Here is a 13,481-nt window from a genome sequence, read left to right on the forward strand (position 1 = left end):
CTCCGTGTCTTTCTTTCTGCCTGCCCTCATTGTTCTCTTTCATTATCAAACGCTGTCACAACGTCCCCCGCTGTGCCACCCAGGTTATTTATAGCGAACAGAGGGTGGCGGTGCTGAGAGGTGGGCCATCTCGGGCCCTGCTGCAGCACACACACACACATTCACACACACATTTAAACATATGCACACACAACGACACACTTAAACCATCCGTTCTCCCTGCAGGAGGGCATTTACAGCAAAGAGGTTTGCATGTCTGCGCCGACACCTACCTGTCTGTCAGACATGACGTAGAGGAAGCTACGGTCGAGGGAGAAGGCCATGTCTCGCAGGACGGGGCTGCCGTCCTTGATGACCACCAGGGTCTCGTACTGGACTCCACCGTGAGGAGGTCCGTCCACACGGATCTGAGGAACACAGAAACACAAAAAGCTCAACGAGTGCTATTTATATCCGCCTGACAGCAGCGGCGGGTAAACAGGCGAAGAATGATTGACAGGAGAGTCAGACGGTCAAATAATATTTGCAAAACAATCTATCGTGATCATTTATCTCCTTGGGGATCCAGGCAGGTGGAGACTCTGCGGGGGTGTTTGAGCAGAGAGAGAGTAAAGACAAAGACTCGTTGTGTTTCACGCTATGAGCTAAATATTGCCCCCGTGTAATTCTATATAAGACGGGTTTAAAACAGCGGTGAAGAATTACGTGAAGATATTATTAGACCTCGGTGAGACCTTCCCTCTTCCCCCTCCGAGGACTGATGTGTTCCCTCAGTGGAGCTTTGAACTCAAGGCCAAGACCACCGAAGCACTTCTAATGACTTGTTCGAGGCAGAGGTCAGAGGTCATGTTAAACAAACACTTTCCAGCATTCACAGATTTATTTTATTTTTTTAGTAATGATGGAAAAAGATTAAATCTGAAGACTGAAGGCAACATGTGCTGCGTGTGTCCACATGAAGAGTGACTCTTAAAGACGCATCAACTGAGCTTCTTCTGTATGTTAATTATTAAAACACACTCACACACACACACACACACACACACACACACTCACACACACACATACACACACACACACACACACACACACACAGGAATCCCAGACTGCAACGGTCCTGCGTCTGATTGTTATTCCTTTTAATAGAAGTTGGAATATTTACGAGCCGTGAGAAAGTGCAGCGACACTAACGGGCCTCTGCTTCTGCTCTATTCCCCAGATCCTCGCTGGACTAATATATAACCAGGACAGTAAATCTTGAGGGGCAGCACGTGACGCTGGGCGTGAGAGATGTGTGTGTGTGATGTCACGAGGCCCTCCTCCACCCATGAAAGCTGATGGCTCTATCATCTGCCCGTCCCCGCCCGCCTGCCTCCACCCAAACATTCATCTATCTATTGAGACGGTGACAGCAGCAAAGAGCAGCTGATAAAACATCACAGAGGGGAAAGTCAAGGTCATGTGTCTGTCAAAGAACGATCAACTGGGAGGGTTGTGTGTGTGTGTGTGTGTGTGTGTGTGTGTGTGTGTGTGTGTGTGTGTCTGCTGGATAGTAAAGTAGGAGATGCAAGTTCACACAAAGCCCCCGGAGATTTGCCCTCAGAGCCGGAGGGTGAGCCGAGTACACGACAGCAGGCGGCACAGTTAAGGGGCCGAGCTCCAAAGTGGTCGTGCCTTTCAGGGCCGACCTCCGTCCGTGTGTGTTGGTGTGTGTTGGTGTGTTGGTGTGTGTGTGTGTGTGTGTGTGTGTGTGTGTGTGTGTGTGTACAGCGCTCTGTCATGCTGTGATATGTGTACAAGCAGGCTGCCCGCCGCCCACCACTCGGGATCAAAAGATAACCCGACCTTCCCCCCCGAGCGCCTGCAGTTCATCTGAATCAGATCGCTATCACGCCGCTGTCCAGCGAGGACACTTTGTTACTGTAACGTGAAGCTCTCGCTGCGACTCCAAAGTGTCCTGATGCAGGACGAGAGGAGCTGCTGCAGTCCGCCGTGCACTCGTGGAGGCTGTGAGGTGCACGTGTAATTCATCAGGAGACGTCCGCATTAATATTGTTGTTTCTTGTTTTGGTTGTGGGACTTATTTTAACGTGTTTCTGGATTTCAAGATGCTGCGTTGTTTCTTCTCACGTCTCTGCATCACGTGATCCTTTTTTATCTTTGTCTAATAAGAACAACAAGTTCAAACTCTACAGAAAGTAACAAACTGCAGCTGTATGATGTCCCACACAGCTCTGACGTGTGTGTAGGATCAGAAGATATAACCAGCTGCTTTTGGAAGAAGAAAGAAACATTTATTTGTAGTTGAGAATCGATTCTGAATCTCCATTCTTACAACAATCCTCCACTGCTGCTAACAGACCGAGCCGTGTGGCTACTAACAGACCGAGCCGTGTGGCTGCTAACAGACCGAGCCGTGTGGCTACTAACAGACCGAGCCGTGTGGCTGCTAACAGACCGAGCCGTGTGGCTGCTAACAGACCGAGCCGTGTGGCTGCTAACAGACCGAGCCGTGTGGCTACTAACAGACCGAGCCGTGTGGCTGCTAACAGACCGAGCCGTGTGGCTGCTAACAGACCGAGCCGTGTGGCTGCTAACAGACCGAGCCGTGTGGCTGCTAACAGACCGAGCCGTGTGGCTGCTAACAGACCGAGTGTGTGTTGTGTTAAGCAAACACAAGGAGTGCAGAGGTGAGCACGTTAATGATGAGCACGTTAATGATGAGCACATGATGAGCACGTTAATGATGAGCACATTAATGATGAGAACGTTAATGATGAGCACGTTAATGATGAGCACGTTAATGATGAGCACGTTAATGATGAGCACGTTAATGATGAGCACGTTAATGATGAGAACGTTAATGATGAGCACGTTAATGATGAGCACGTTAATGATGAGCACGTTAATGATGAGCACGTTAATGATGAGCACGTTAATGATGAGCACGTTAATGATGAGCACGTTAATGATGAGCACATTAATGATGAGCACATTAATGATGAGCACGTTAATGATGAGCACGTTAATGATGAGCACGTTAATGATGAGCACGTTAATGATGAGCACATTAATGATGAGAACGTTAATGATGAGCACGTTAATGATGAGCACGTTAATGATGAGCACGTTAATGATGAGCACATTAATAATGAGCACATTAATGATGAGCACGTTAATGCCCTGCATCATGTATCAGCTGTGTGAGCTGCTCACAGGTTGGATTCATACCCTCCAGCCTCTGATGTCATCACTGCGCCTCTATTTCAGGAGGAGCCTCTGAAACAGCGCCCCAGAGAGCCGTCCTGGTCCAACACGCGCCCCTGTTTCAACACCACAGACAGAGGCTGCCCCTCTCTGTCCCCGGGGGGGGGGGGGGGGGGGGAGATGGATGAGAGTGTTGAAAAACATTCTACATGAACCACCAAGGCGCCACAGACCTTCTTCACACACACACTCACACACACACACAGAGACACACAGAGACACACAGAGACACACACACACACACACTGAGAGCTGAGGACAGGAGCACGTCCCCAGGCATCACTGAGTGGGAGGCAGCGCTGCCATATTTAGATTTCAGAACTCTTAAATAACTTTGGACTTCATTGTTTAAACTACAGAACTGTGTGGTACAAATCAACACTCCTCACAAAGTGAACTCACTGTTCATGTGCACAAGTCAGTTTAAGTTCCATCTTCATTCTGTAATGTCACATTTTGAGATTAAAGGTTTCAGATGTTGGCTACATTTCTCAAATGTTTGTAATTGTAATGCTGAAGTAATGATGAGTATTATTAATATACATGTTCAGTACTGAATGTTTCCCAACATTAATGTATCTTTACTTCCTGTAAAGATACATTAATGTATCTTTACTTCCTGTAAAGATACATTAATGTATCTTTACTTCCTGTGAACGAAGCTTTGAATACAAAGATTTCACTTCTCATGAGGAGGAAAAGTTCCCAAGCTGCAACATCCTGCAAAGAAAAGAGAAACTTTTGTGTCTCGGTACAAACTTAATGTCACAGCACCTAGTCAGACACAAAGGGAAGTGAGGGGGGCGTCTGTCTGTCTCTCTCTCTCTCTCTCTCTCTCTCTCTCTCTCTCTCTCTCTCTCTCTCTCTCTCTCTCTCTCTCTCTCTCTCTCTCTCTCTCTCTCTCCGTTATGCAACACACACAAGGAGTCATGATATAATCCTTCACTGTAGAAGAAGCAACTGAGACATGAGGTTTAAACGGTAAGAGCAGAACCCAGCGAGGGGCGAGTGGTGGATTTACTGACTTGGTCTTTACATCTCGTCTCGTCCAACATCAGCCACTCGATGTTTAAAGAATGTTCCTCCGCTAATGGCCACAGCTGCTAACTATTACCTGAGAGCTGCTTTCTAACCGTAGCCTTGAGGGAGGTTAGCGTTTCTGAAACCGGACGCACATGTTTACAGGTGGCTGCCAACACCAATACAGATCCGTCTGCAGCCCGACATTACTCCACCAGCGTCGCCCGTGACGCATGGGAACCTTTACCAAACCACACTCCAACACCTCGCACCAGAGTGAGGATGAAGTCAAATTGTAGGTCTTCCTCCCACACGTGTACCAGAACAGGGAGAAGCTCAGAACACATTGTGAGAGTGAACTACCTCAGTAACCTATCTCCTGCATCTACGCTAATCCAGTTCAACAGTGTTGGATGTTTATCTGGCTGATCCCACACACTGGATTAGATTCTGCAGCGCACACTTCCTCGCTCTGTCTCAATGACCCCCTCACAGAAACACACAGAGGAGGAACACGAGAGCTCTGTCGAGGAAGAGGGAACTCACAATGACCACGATAAACCTGATCCAATCACATCCAATGTGACTGATGGGACCAATCTTCCCTCGGTGCGCGGCCTTGAATTGGGTGTTGAGATTGGTCGGTACCTTGGGCCAGATGACAGGTGACAGACTGCTGACAGCATTTGAAGAGCCAGTGAAGCTCGTCAGGAGGCATTGAGAAGCTCTGCTGACAGCCGGGCGCTCGCACCACATCCCTTTTGCATCGCAAGCACAACTTAGGAGAAAAAAAGACATTTTCCTCCACAGACTTATAGACTTAAAGACTTATAGATGTGTCGTTTGCTGTTTATCTGTCCACAAGTGTGTCGCAGTCTTCCTGCACATGGATGTGAGCGCGCTGCATGTCATGACAGATGCATTGTCCGTCCCCCTGGAGACGCATGTATAATGTCCAGCCCAGGATGGAGTCTGCTGCATCAGGGTGAGTGGACTGGAAGCAGCACGGGGGGGGGGGGGGGGGGGGGGGGGGCACACACGAATGCATCCTTATTGCATGTTTCACAAGAGAACAGAGGCACAGTGATTTCCAATAACTGCCGAGAGTTATCACCAGATATTCTTCTGCACAACAACGTTTTCACTGAGCTCAAAAAAGATGAATATTCATTAAAGAACGTTGATGTAATTAAAAGAAAGACGAACCGATGAATCACTTCATTGAGGATTTATCCATTCATTTTTTAGGCTGATGACATTCAAAACTTTATTTGAAAACCTCAATACAAGCTTTGAATGTACACACACACACACACACACACACACACACACACACACACACACACACACACACACACACACAGATACAAATCAGCCGGCTGTATTGGACAGTTGGCAGAACAGCGTGTTCCGACCAGACTCACTATCTCCATCTATTTAAATGTCTGTCCTGGAAACTCAGCTCGAAATTTAGCAGACTGCAATTGTATTTCCTGTACTTCAGGTGGAATCGTACAGGCTATTCAGCAGGCCTGCGTGTGTGTGTGTGTGTGTGTGTGCGTGTGTGTGTGTGTGTGTGTGCGTGTGTGTCTCTCTCTCCTCGCTGGGAGAAAACACGGAGCCTCTCTCCACCTCGATAACGCATCTAATCCATCACCAGTGTCAGACTGAAGAATTCTGGTGTCAGTAGCAAGCGCCATGTGGAAATGTGCTGTGTGTGTGAGAGTGTGTGTGTGTGTGTGTGTGTGCGTGTGTGCGTGAGTGCGTGTGTGTGTGAGTGCGTGTGTGTGTGTGTGTGCGTGAGTGTGTGTGCGTGAGTGCGTGTGTGTGAGTGTGTGTGCGTGTGAGTGTGTGTGTGTGTGAGTGTGCGTGAGTGTGCGTGTGTGTGAGTGTGTGTGTGTGTGCGTGAGTGCGTGTGCGTGTGTGCGTGTGTAAGTGTGTGTGTGTGTGCGTGAGCGTGTGTGTGAGTGCGTGTGTGTGTGCGCGTGAGTGAGTGTGTGTGCGCGTGAGTGAGTGTGTGAGCGTGTGCGCGTGTGTCTTTGTCTGTGTGTGTGTGCGTGTGTGTGCGTGTGTGTTTGTGTGTGTCAGTGTGTGTGTGTGTCAGTGTGTGTCAGTGTGTCTGTGTGTGTGTGTCTGTGTGTGTGTGTGTCAGTGTGTCTGTGTGTGTGTGTCTGTGTGTGTGTGTGTGTGTGTGTGTGTGTGTGTGTGTGTGTGTGATGGCTCCCACCAGCCCAGCACGCCGTCTCTTCTGTTCCCGTTGTACAGTATAAGCTCCCATAAGACAAGTGTTCGGCCGCGCGCCTGTAAACGCTGCGTGTCACTTCCCATCGGACGCACTGAGGTCGGAGACGAGCACGCCCCTCTCCCTAACCTGCTCACAAGGCGCCACCGTTTCTTCTAAACCGACCCGAGCCTTTCGTCCGCACGAGGGGCAATTATTTCACAGTTCTGTCCGGGAGCCATAAAGCCTATTGATCGGCAGTTAACCCTCTCCGTACGCACCATCTTTCCTCACGTGATTGGACAGAAAGGCTCCACACTGACAACAAATCACACATGACGACCATTCAACTCGTCGTTTTTATCGCCATCGATTGTCAGTGAATATCGAAAGCAAACATCCTATTAAACCAAATCCCAGCGAGTCTTAACAACCAATCTGACAACAGCCGCCTCCATAACGGCTCCAGCTCTGCTCACATAACTCACATACATCAGCTGTTTCCCCCCTCGTCCACACAGAGAGACCGCGGCAGGCAGTCGGGTCTGTGGTGGGATGAGATCAGGCCTCGACTTTAATCAGCCCAAACACACATATTAAGCACGGCAGCGCAATGCCAGGCCTATATTTAGCTCCGCATTAAAACACAGAACAGGGGCCGGCGTGCCAGGGATGGACGCGGGCCAACAAGGTTCAGGACAGCGGAGGGATGTGGTGGGAGGGATTTTCTGCTTAGCCCTCAAAAAGCGAAGTTGGCCAGCACGGAGACGACACTTTCTCTACTCACAACATCCACAGAGGAAAGGATTGCACACACTGAACCGCTGACACCGCCGACCCAACGCAAGAAAGAGAGCGAGAGACACGAGGAGGATTACAACATGGACACAAAGGATGGAACCCCGCTGATGAAGACTCTTACACGTGCTCTAATAGTTATATTTAATAACTCTGAAAGCATCTTCAGTAGATCACAAAGATATGCAAATGTAGAAGTCGGTGAGGGTGAGGGGCACATGAGCTGAAAGAGTTTCAGCTTCTCCCCGTGGATCTGTGAGGTTTAAATGTGGGACAGGATCTGCAGGTGGAAGTGAGATACCGGCAAATTATCGCCAGCGGGATCCGCGCAGCAAATGAGAATATAAAAGCACTTCAATCAAGCCCACCCTGCACACCTGTGATGTGTGTGAGCTGCACGTCTCCCGCCTGACGTCAGACACGCTATTGATGAATGCATTAGATCGCCGCGAGGCTTCGACGCTCAATGAAGTCGCCATCAGGGGCCACGTTAATGTGGACCCTCCTCGACACGAGCCGGACGCATTACGCATACGAATGTGGTAATGAGACACGAGCGCGGGGACAAGCGGAGGACAGGGATGAGATGGGGAGGGGTAAGAATATAAAGGAAGATGGAGAGAAGAGCTGTAATCTGCAGGATCCATAGTTTGGTTTATTCTTGGATCAGTCAATAAGTCATTGCTGCTTTGTTGTACTGGCAGACTACAGGTGAACAGTCATACATGTTGTACACACTACAGGTGAACAGTCATACATGTTGTACACACTACAGGTGAACAGTCATACATGTTGTACACACTACAGGTGAACAGAGTCATATATGTTGTACACACTACAGGTGAACAGAGTCATACATGTTGTACACACTACAGGTGAACAGTCATACATGTTGTACACACTACAGGTGAACAGAGTCATACATGTTGTACACACTACAGGTGAACAGGGTCAAACATGTTGTACACACTACAGGTCACCTACAGGTGACAAGTCATACATGTTGTACACACTACAGGTGAACAGAGTCATACATGTTGTACACACTACAGGTGAACAGAGTCATACATGTTGTACACACTACAGGTGAACGAGTCATACATGTTGTACACACTACAGGTGAACAGAGTCATACATGTTGTACACACTACAGGTGAACAGTCATACATGTTGTACACACTACAGGTGAACAGTCATACATGTTGTACACACTACAGGTGAACAGTCATACATGTTGTACACACTACAGGTGAACAGGTCATACATGTTGTACACACTACAGGTGAACAGGGTCATACATGTTGTACACACTACAGGTGAACAGTCATACATGTTGTACACACTACAGGTGAACAGGGTCATACATGTTGTACACACTACAGGTGAACAGGGTCATACATGTTGTACACACTACAGGTGAACAGGGTCATACATGTTGTACACACTACAGGTGAACAGTCATACATGTTGTACACACTACACTACAGGTGGAACAGTCATACATTTGTACACACTACAGGTGAACAGGTCATACATGTTGTACACACTACAGGTGAACAGAGTCATACATGTTGTACACACTACAGGTGAACAGGGTCATACATGTTGTACACACTACAGGTGAACAGGTCATACATGTTGTACACACTACAGGTGAACAGAGTCATACATGTTTACACACTACAGGTGACAGTTCATACATGTTGTACACACTACAGGTGAACAGTCATACATGTTGTACACACTACAGGTGAACAGTCATACATGTTGTACACACTACAGGTGAACAGGTCATACATGTTGTACACACTACAGGTGAACAGGGTCATACATGTTGTACACACTACAGGTGAACAGGGTCATACATGTTGTACACACTACAGGTGAACAGAGTCATACATGTTGTACACACTACAGGTGAACAGGGTCATACATGTTGTACACACTACAGGTGAACAGGGTCATACATGTTGTACACACTACATGTTCTCATGTTCCTCTCGTCTGAAGAACACGAGTTCTGGAAGATAAATAACCTAAAGTCACTACATGCACCAGAACTTCCATATATACAACAGAACCCTGGTGTCCAGGTGCTCAATCAATCAGAACAATTGATCAATGAAGCGTCAGATCGGTTGAGAGGAGTCGTATCACGTGACCTGCTCCACACATACCACATCCAGCTCCATAGAGACGTCACCACCTTTCACCTCCTGCTGCCTGCAACCAAAGTTCCCAGCAGCCATTGGACAATTAGAGCTCCTCCTGTAGGTTTCTACAAAGAGACGAGGGGAAGATGGACGCCACACTGACGACCTTTGACCTCTGCGGGCCGACAGATACAAAGTGAAAGGAGGGGGGGGGGTAAGAAAGTGGGATGAACTGTGAGGGACAGGGGTTATCCAATCAGTCCTCTGCAGGGAGACAGTGACGCTACTGACGAGTTAGGTTTTTTTTTTGGGGGGGGGGGTTGGATTGTCTGACCCCATTCAACACGCTCACAAGAGAAGCAGCCAAAACCCCGGTGCTGGACGACGGTTGCCATGGTTACCCCTCTCCCCTTGGGCACGAGATCAGCGGGGAATCAACTGAAAGTGTGTGTCTGTGTGAATGTGTGTGTGTGTGTGTGTGTGTGTGTGTGTGTGTGTGTGTGTGTGTGTGTGTGTGTGTGTGTGTGTGGAGGTATTTAAATAAATATGGTTATGTCATCTCTATTGTTTGGGCGCTCTGCAGCTCAGAATGGACAGTTAGAGCGTGCTCATCATCTCACAGCCTTCAAGGCACTTTTAGTCGTCTCAGTGTGAACATGGCAGCATTCCAGCACCAACCCCCCCCCACTAACCGTCCCCCCAACAACACCCCCCTCCCACAAGAGACAGACAGGAGAGTCATGGCTCTGGTTGAACCTCGTCCACAGATGAACAGCTTTGTTGTGACTTTGGTATCAGAACACATTTAGTTTGATTTTATTTACATTATTTAGGTTTCTTCACATTTTCCATTTTACCACCGGCTGCATTTAGTCAGCAGGATTATATTAATACATATATATTAATATCAAACTGCCTGGAATGGTGCATCATGGGAAAGAAGAACCCATTAGGCTACATCGTGGAGCGGCAGATGCACCACTGATTGTTCCAGCGGGTAACATCAGGGAGCGGGCCGGGCGCAGGTCTCAGTCCGTCGCATGGAGCGGCTCGTTGCAGCAACATCATGTGACAAAAGTAGAAAGTTCAATGATTCCCTCCGGCGAGGTTGTGTTTTGGGTTTGTTTGTTCGTCTGTCAGCAGCTACTGGTCTTCATGCAGCGTGCGGGCCAAAGAAGAACTCGGACCCGAGTCACCGGGCACACGCTGCGTGTCACTTCTGCAGACGGCCTTGGCTCTGCTCTCTGAATGCTCTCAGAGCTTTCTAGTGGATCATGTCTGCAGATTCCACATGTTTAATGAAGCTCCATTAACTTACTTACATTACTGTGTCATGTGTCATGTGTCACGGAAGGGGATGAAACCCCCCTCTTAACACTGCAACCTGTGCAACTCCATCTCACGCTGTTTCCAACGCGGCGTGGACTAATCACCCGACCAATGAGACGCGTGTACAAAGCGCCTGAAAAGCAAAACACTAATTGAATGAATAAATAGCTTTACTGTACATACATAATTCAGCCTGTGCAGCCTGGACGACTCCCACGCTGGAGAGCGTGTCCAAGCGTGCATGTGTAACGCCATGTGTAACGCCGTGCGCACAACACAAGCCGATGACTTCCACACACGTCTGCATGTGAGCAGTAAATAAAGCTCTGATTCATTACTCCGCTAATTACAAGACGTCGTGCAAAATGATTCATGTTCTCAACATTTCTCTGCACATTTATGACTTGTATGACAACAAGTCATAAGTGTGTGTGTGTGGCTCCCCACACACACACACACACACACACACACACGCACACACACATTATACATGTGTACTCATCAGGACAGACATGTGCTGGTGACAGAGTATCTTTCTTTTATTCCATGAACACACCCCCGCATCCTCTCGTCCCCTCATAACTCACACACACGCTCCGAGGAAAGTGCTGTGTATGCAGAAGAGACGAGCGGCACGCACTCGGGTCAGAGTGAGTTGAAAACGAAGGAGAGAGACGGAGAAGGCAGAGAGCGGTATGTGTGTGTGTGTGTGTGTGTGTGTGTTGTGTGTGATGCCTGCACATTTTGCAGTCTATGAATCTTCACTAAAGCTCTTTAGAATTGCCCACCAATCTTGCGCGAGGATTTAATGCCTGCTTCTCTCCAGAAGGAATAGAGCAGCCAGTTAAAGTATGCTAATTCAGAGGCACTAAATACACTGCTTTAAATGTCAACCTTCCATTATTACACACAGTCTGCACAGCATCATAAACACACACACACACACACACAAACCAGGGGTAATATAAAGACTTATAGATCACAACCACTTTATAAAATCAATAACTGATGGAACAAAAGGACATTTGTAACAAAAGGTGCATTATTACAGCAGCTTGAATCTATTTGAAGGCAGAATGAAAGAGAAATGGAAAGATGGTGTGTAGAGAAAGACGTAGAGGATAACAATGAGAGGGAGAGACGGAGAGAAGGAGTTCAGATCAGAGTCTAGCTACAGCAAGCAGAAAGCAATCAGCTCGCAAACAGCCAGCGAGAAGCCTGGCACTCCTCCCCAACCAAGGGTGACAGCACCATTAATTCTATTAACCCTATTAGTATTCCATCCTCATCGCCCCGCCGGGTCAATACACACCTCCATCACACTGCAAAGCTCCTGCTTCCCTCTCCCGTGTGCACAAAGAGCAGGGAGCAGTGGAGGGTTCAGACTGTGATGACCAGCCAGCTCCGTCACACCATCTCTGTCTATGACACTGACACTGGCAGGCACATGGTGCCGTGTGGTCACAAGGTAGAGACTGAGGAAGCAGGGGGGGTGTGTGGAGGTAACAACTCTCCTCCCCATCCGCCTGCAGCTCAGGGAGGCTGAGTGACGTTGCCAACAGATAGCGTAGCAAGTATGTAGGACAGCGCCATTAGGGCATTAGTGCCGGTCAGCAGCCAGCCAGTGTGTGTGTGTGTGTGTGTGTGTGTGTGTGTGTGTGTGTGTGAGTGAGTGAGAGTGTGCAGTGAAGAAATTGGGGATGTGCAAAAACACCCTGAAGGAGGAGACACAATCTGATGCTGTGCTTGATTGGTGCATATTCTAAGGATGTCAAAATGAGACCGGATGCAGCAAGGTGCCCCCCCCGTTTATCAGCTCCTGCACCTTGGGGTGAATTAGCATGTATATGTGCAATCATTTAGTGCGAGTGTGCATACGCACACGGCCATGTGTGCATACATGGATGTGTATTCTGTATCCGGAAAGGCAAATAACCTCAAGGAATTAAACCAACAACCCCCTGCCCCTTAATCCTTCCCTGCTCACACACACACACACACACACACACACACACACACACCACTGTATGCTCGAGCCTGGAGCTACAGTGCTAGTGAAAGTATAAAGGGTTGTGACAGCTCTCCCTCCACACACACACACACACACACACACACACACACACACACACACACACACACACACACACACACACACACACACACACACACACACACACACACAGCACTGAGGGTCTGGAGCAGAGGGAGCGTGATCTCTGCTGCCGTCTGGCCTGACAGATTCATGCCCATGTTACCTGAGGGATCGGCCATTTCCTCTGTGTAAATCTACTTTGTGAGGTGATGTCTAGCGCTAGCAGCGGGGGCCGTGGAGGGTTTTGTTACACTAAACATCTTCCGCCAAAAAGCGTACGAGACTAGCGTGAAATCCAAAAAGGAAGCATGTTACAGTACACTGTCATCTCCTCTGCTCCGCCAGATGAGATCATTCTCCTCACAGGAAGCGTCGTGTGATTTCACACATGAATGATACTGTGATCTGAATGTAATGGATACTGTGATATGAGCTACGCTGGCAGATCAGGTACACGGTCCTCTTTTCTTTGTCTTTAATTAGCTAAAGAAACAAAGCTGGAGTTCCCACATCACATGAGCTGACCACAGACTCCAGCCAGACGGCTCCGTGTTCTGGGGGCCTCGGTCCAGATCCCCCATAACTCTCTGGCTTCCTGTTA

At 48.4% G+C, this 13,481-nt stretch overlaps 1 protein-coding gene across 1 annotated transcript in view; it reads right to left on the reverse strand.

The window, feature by feature from the left end:
• Positions 1 to 272: 272 nt before the first annotated feature.
• Positions 273 to 13,481, reverse strand: part of plxna2 (plexin A2) — a gene marked incomplete at its 3' end in the record, with an annotated part of 74,335 nt that continues 61,126 nt past the window's right edge. The window contains exon 4 of the mRNA XM_029426482.1: positions 273 to 407. Within this exon, the coding sequence (XP_029282342.1) occupies positions 273 to 407 (135 nt within the window). The remainder of the gene's footprint in view (positions 408 to 13,481) is intronic.

This window comes from Cottoperca gobio, unplaced genomic scaffold (genome assembly GCF_900634415.1).
Source record: "Cottoperca gobio unplaced genomic scaffold, fCotGob3.1 fCotGob3_189arrow_ctg1, whole genome shotgun sequence".
NCBI lineage: Eukaryota > Metazoa > Chordata > Actinopteri > Perciformes > Bovichtidae > Cottoperca > Cottoperca gobio.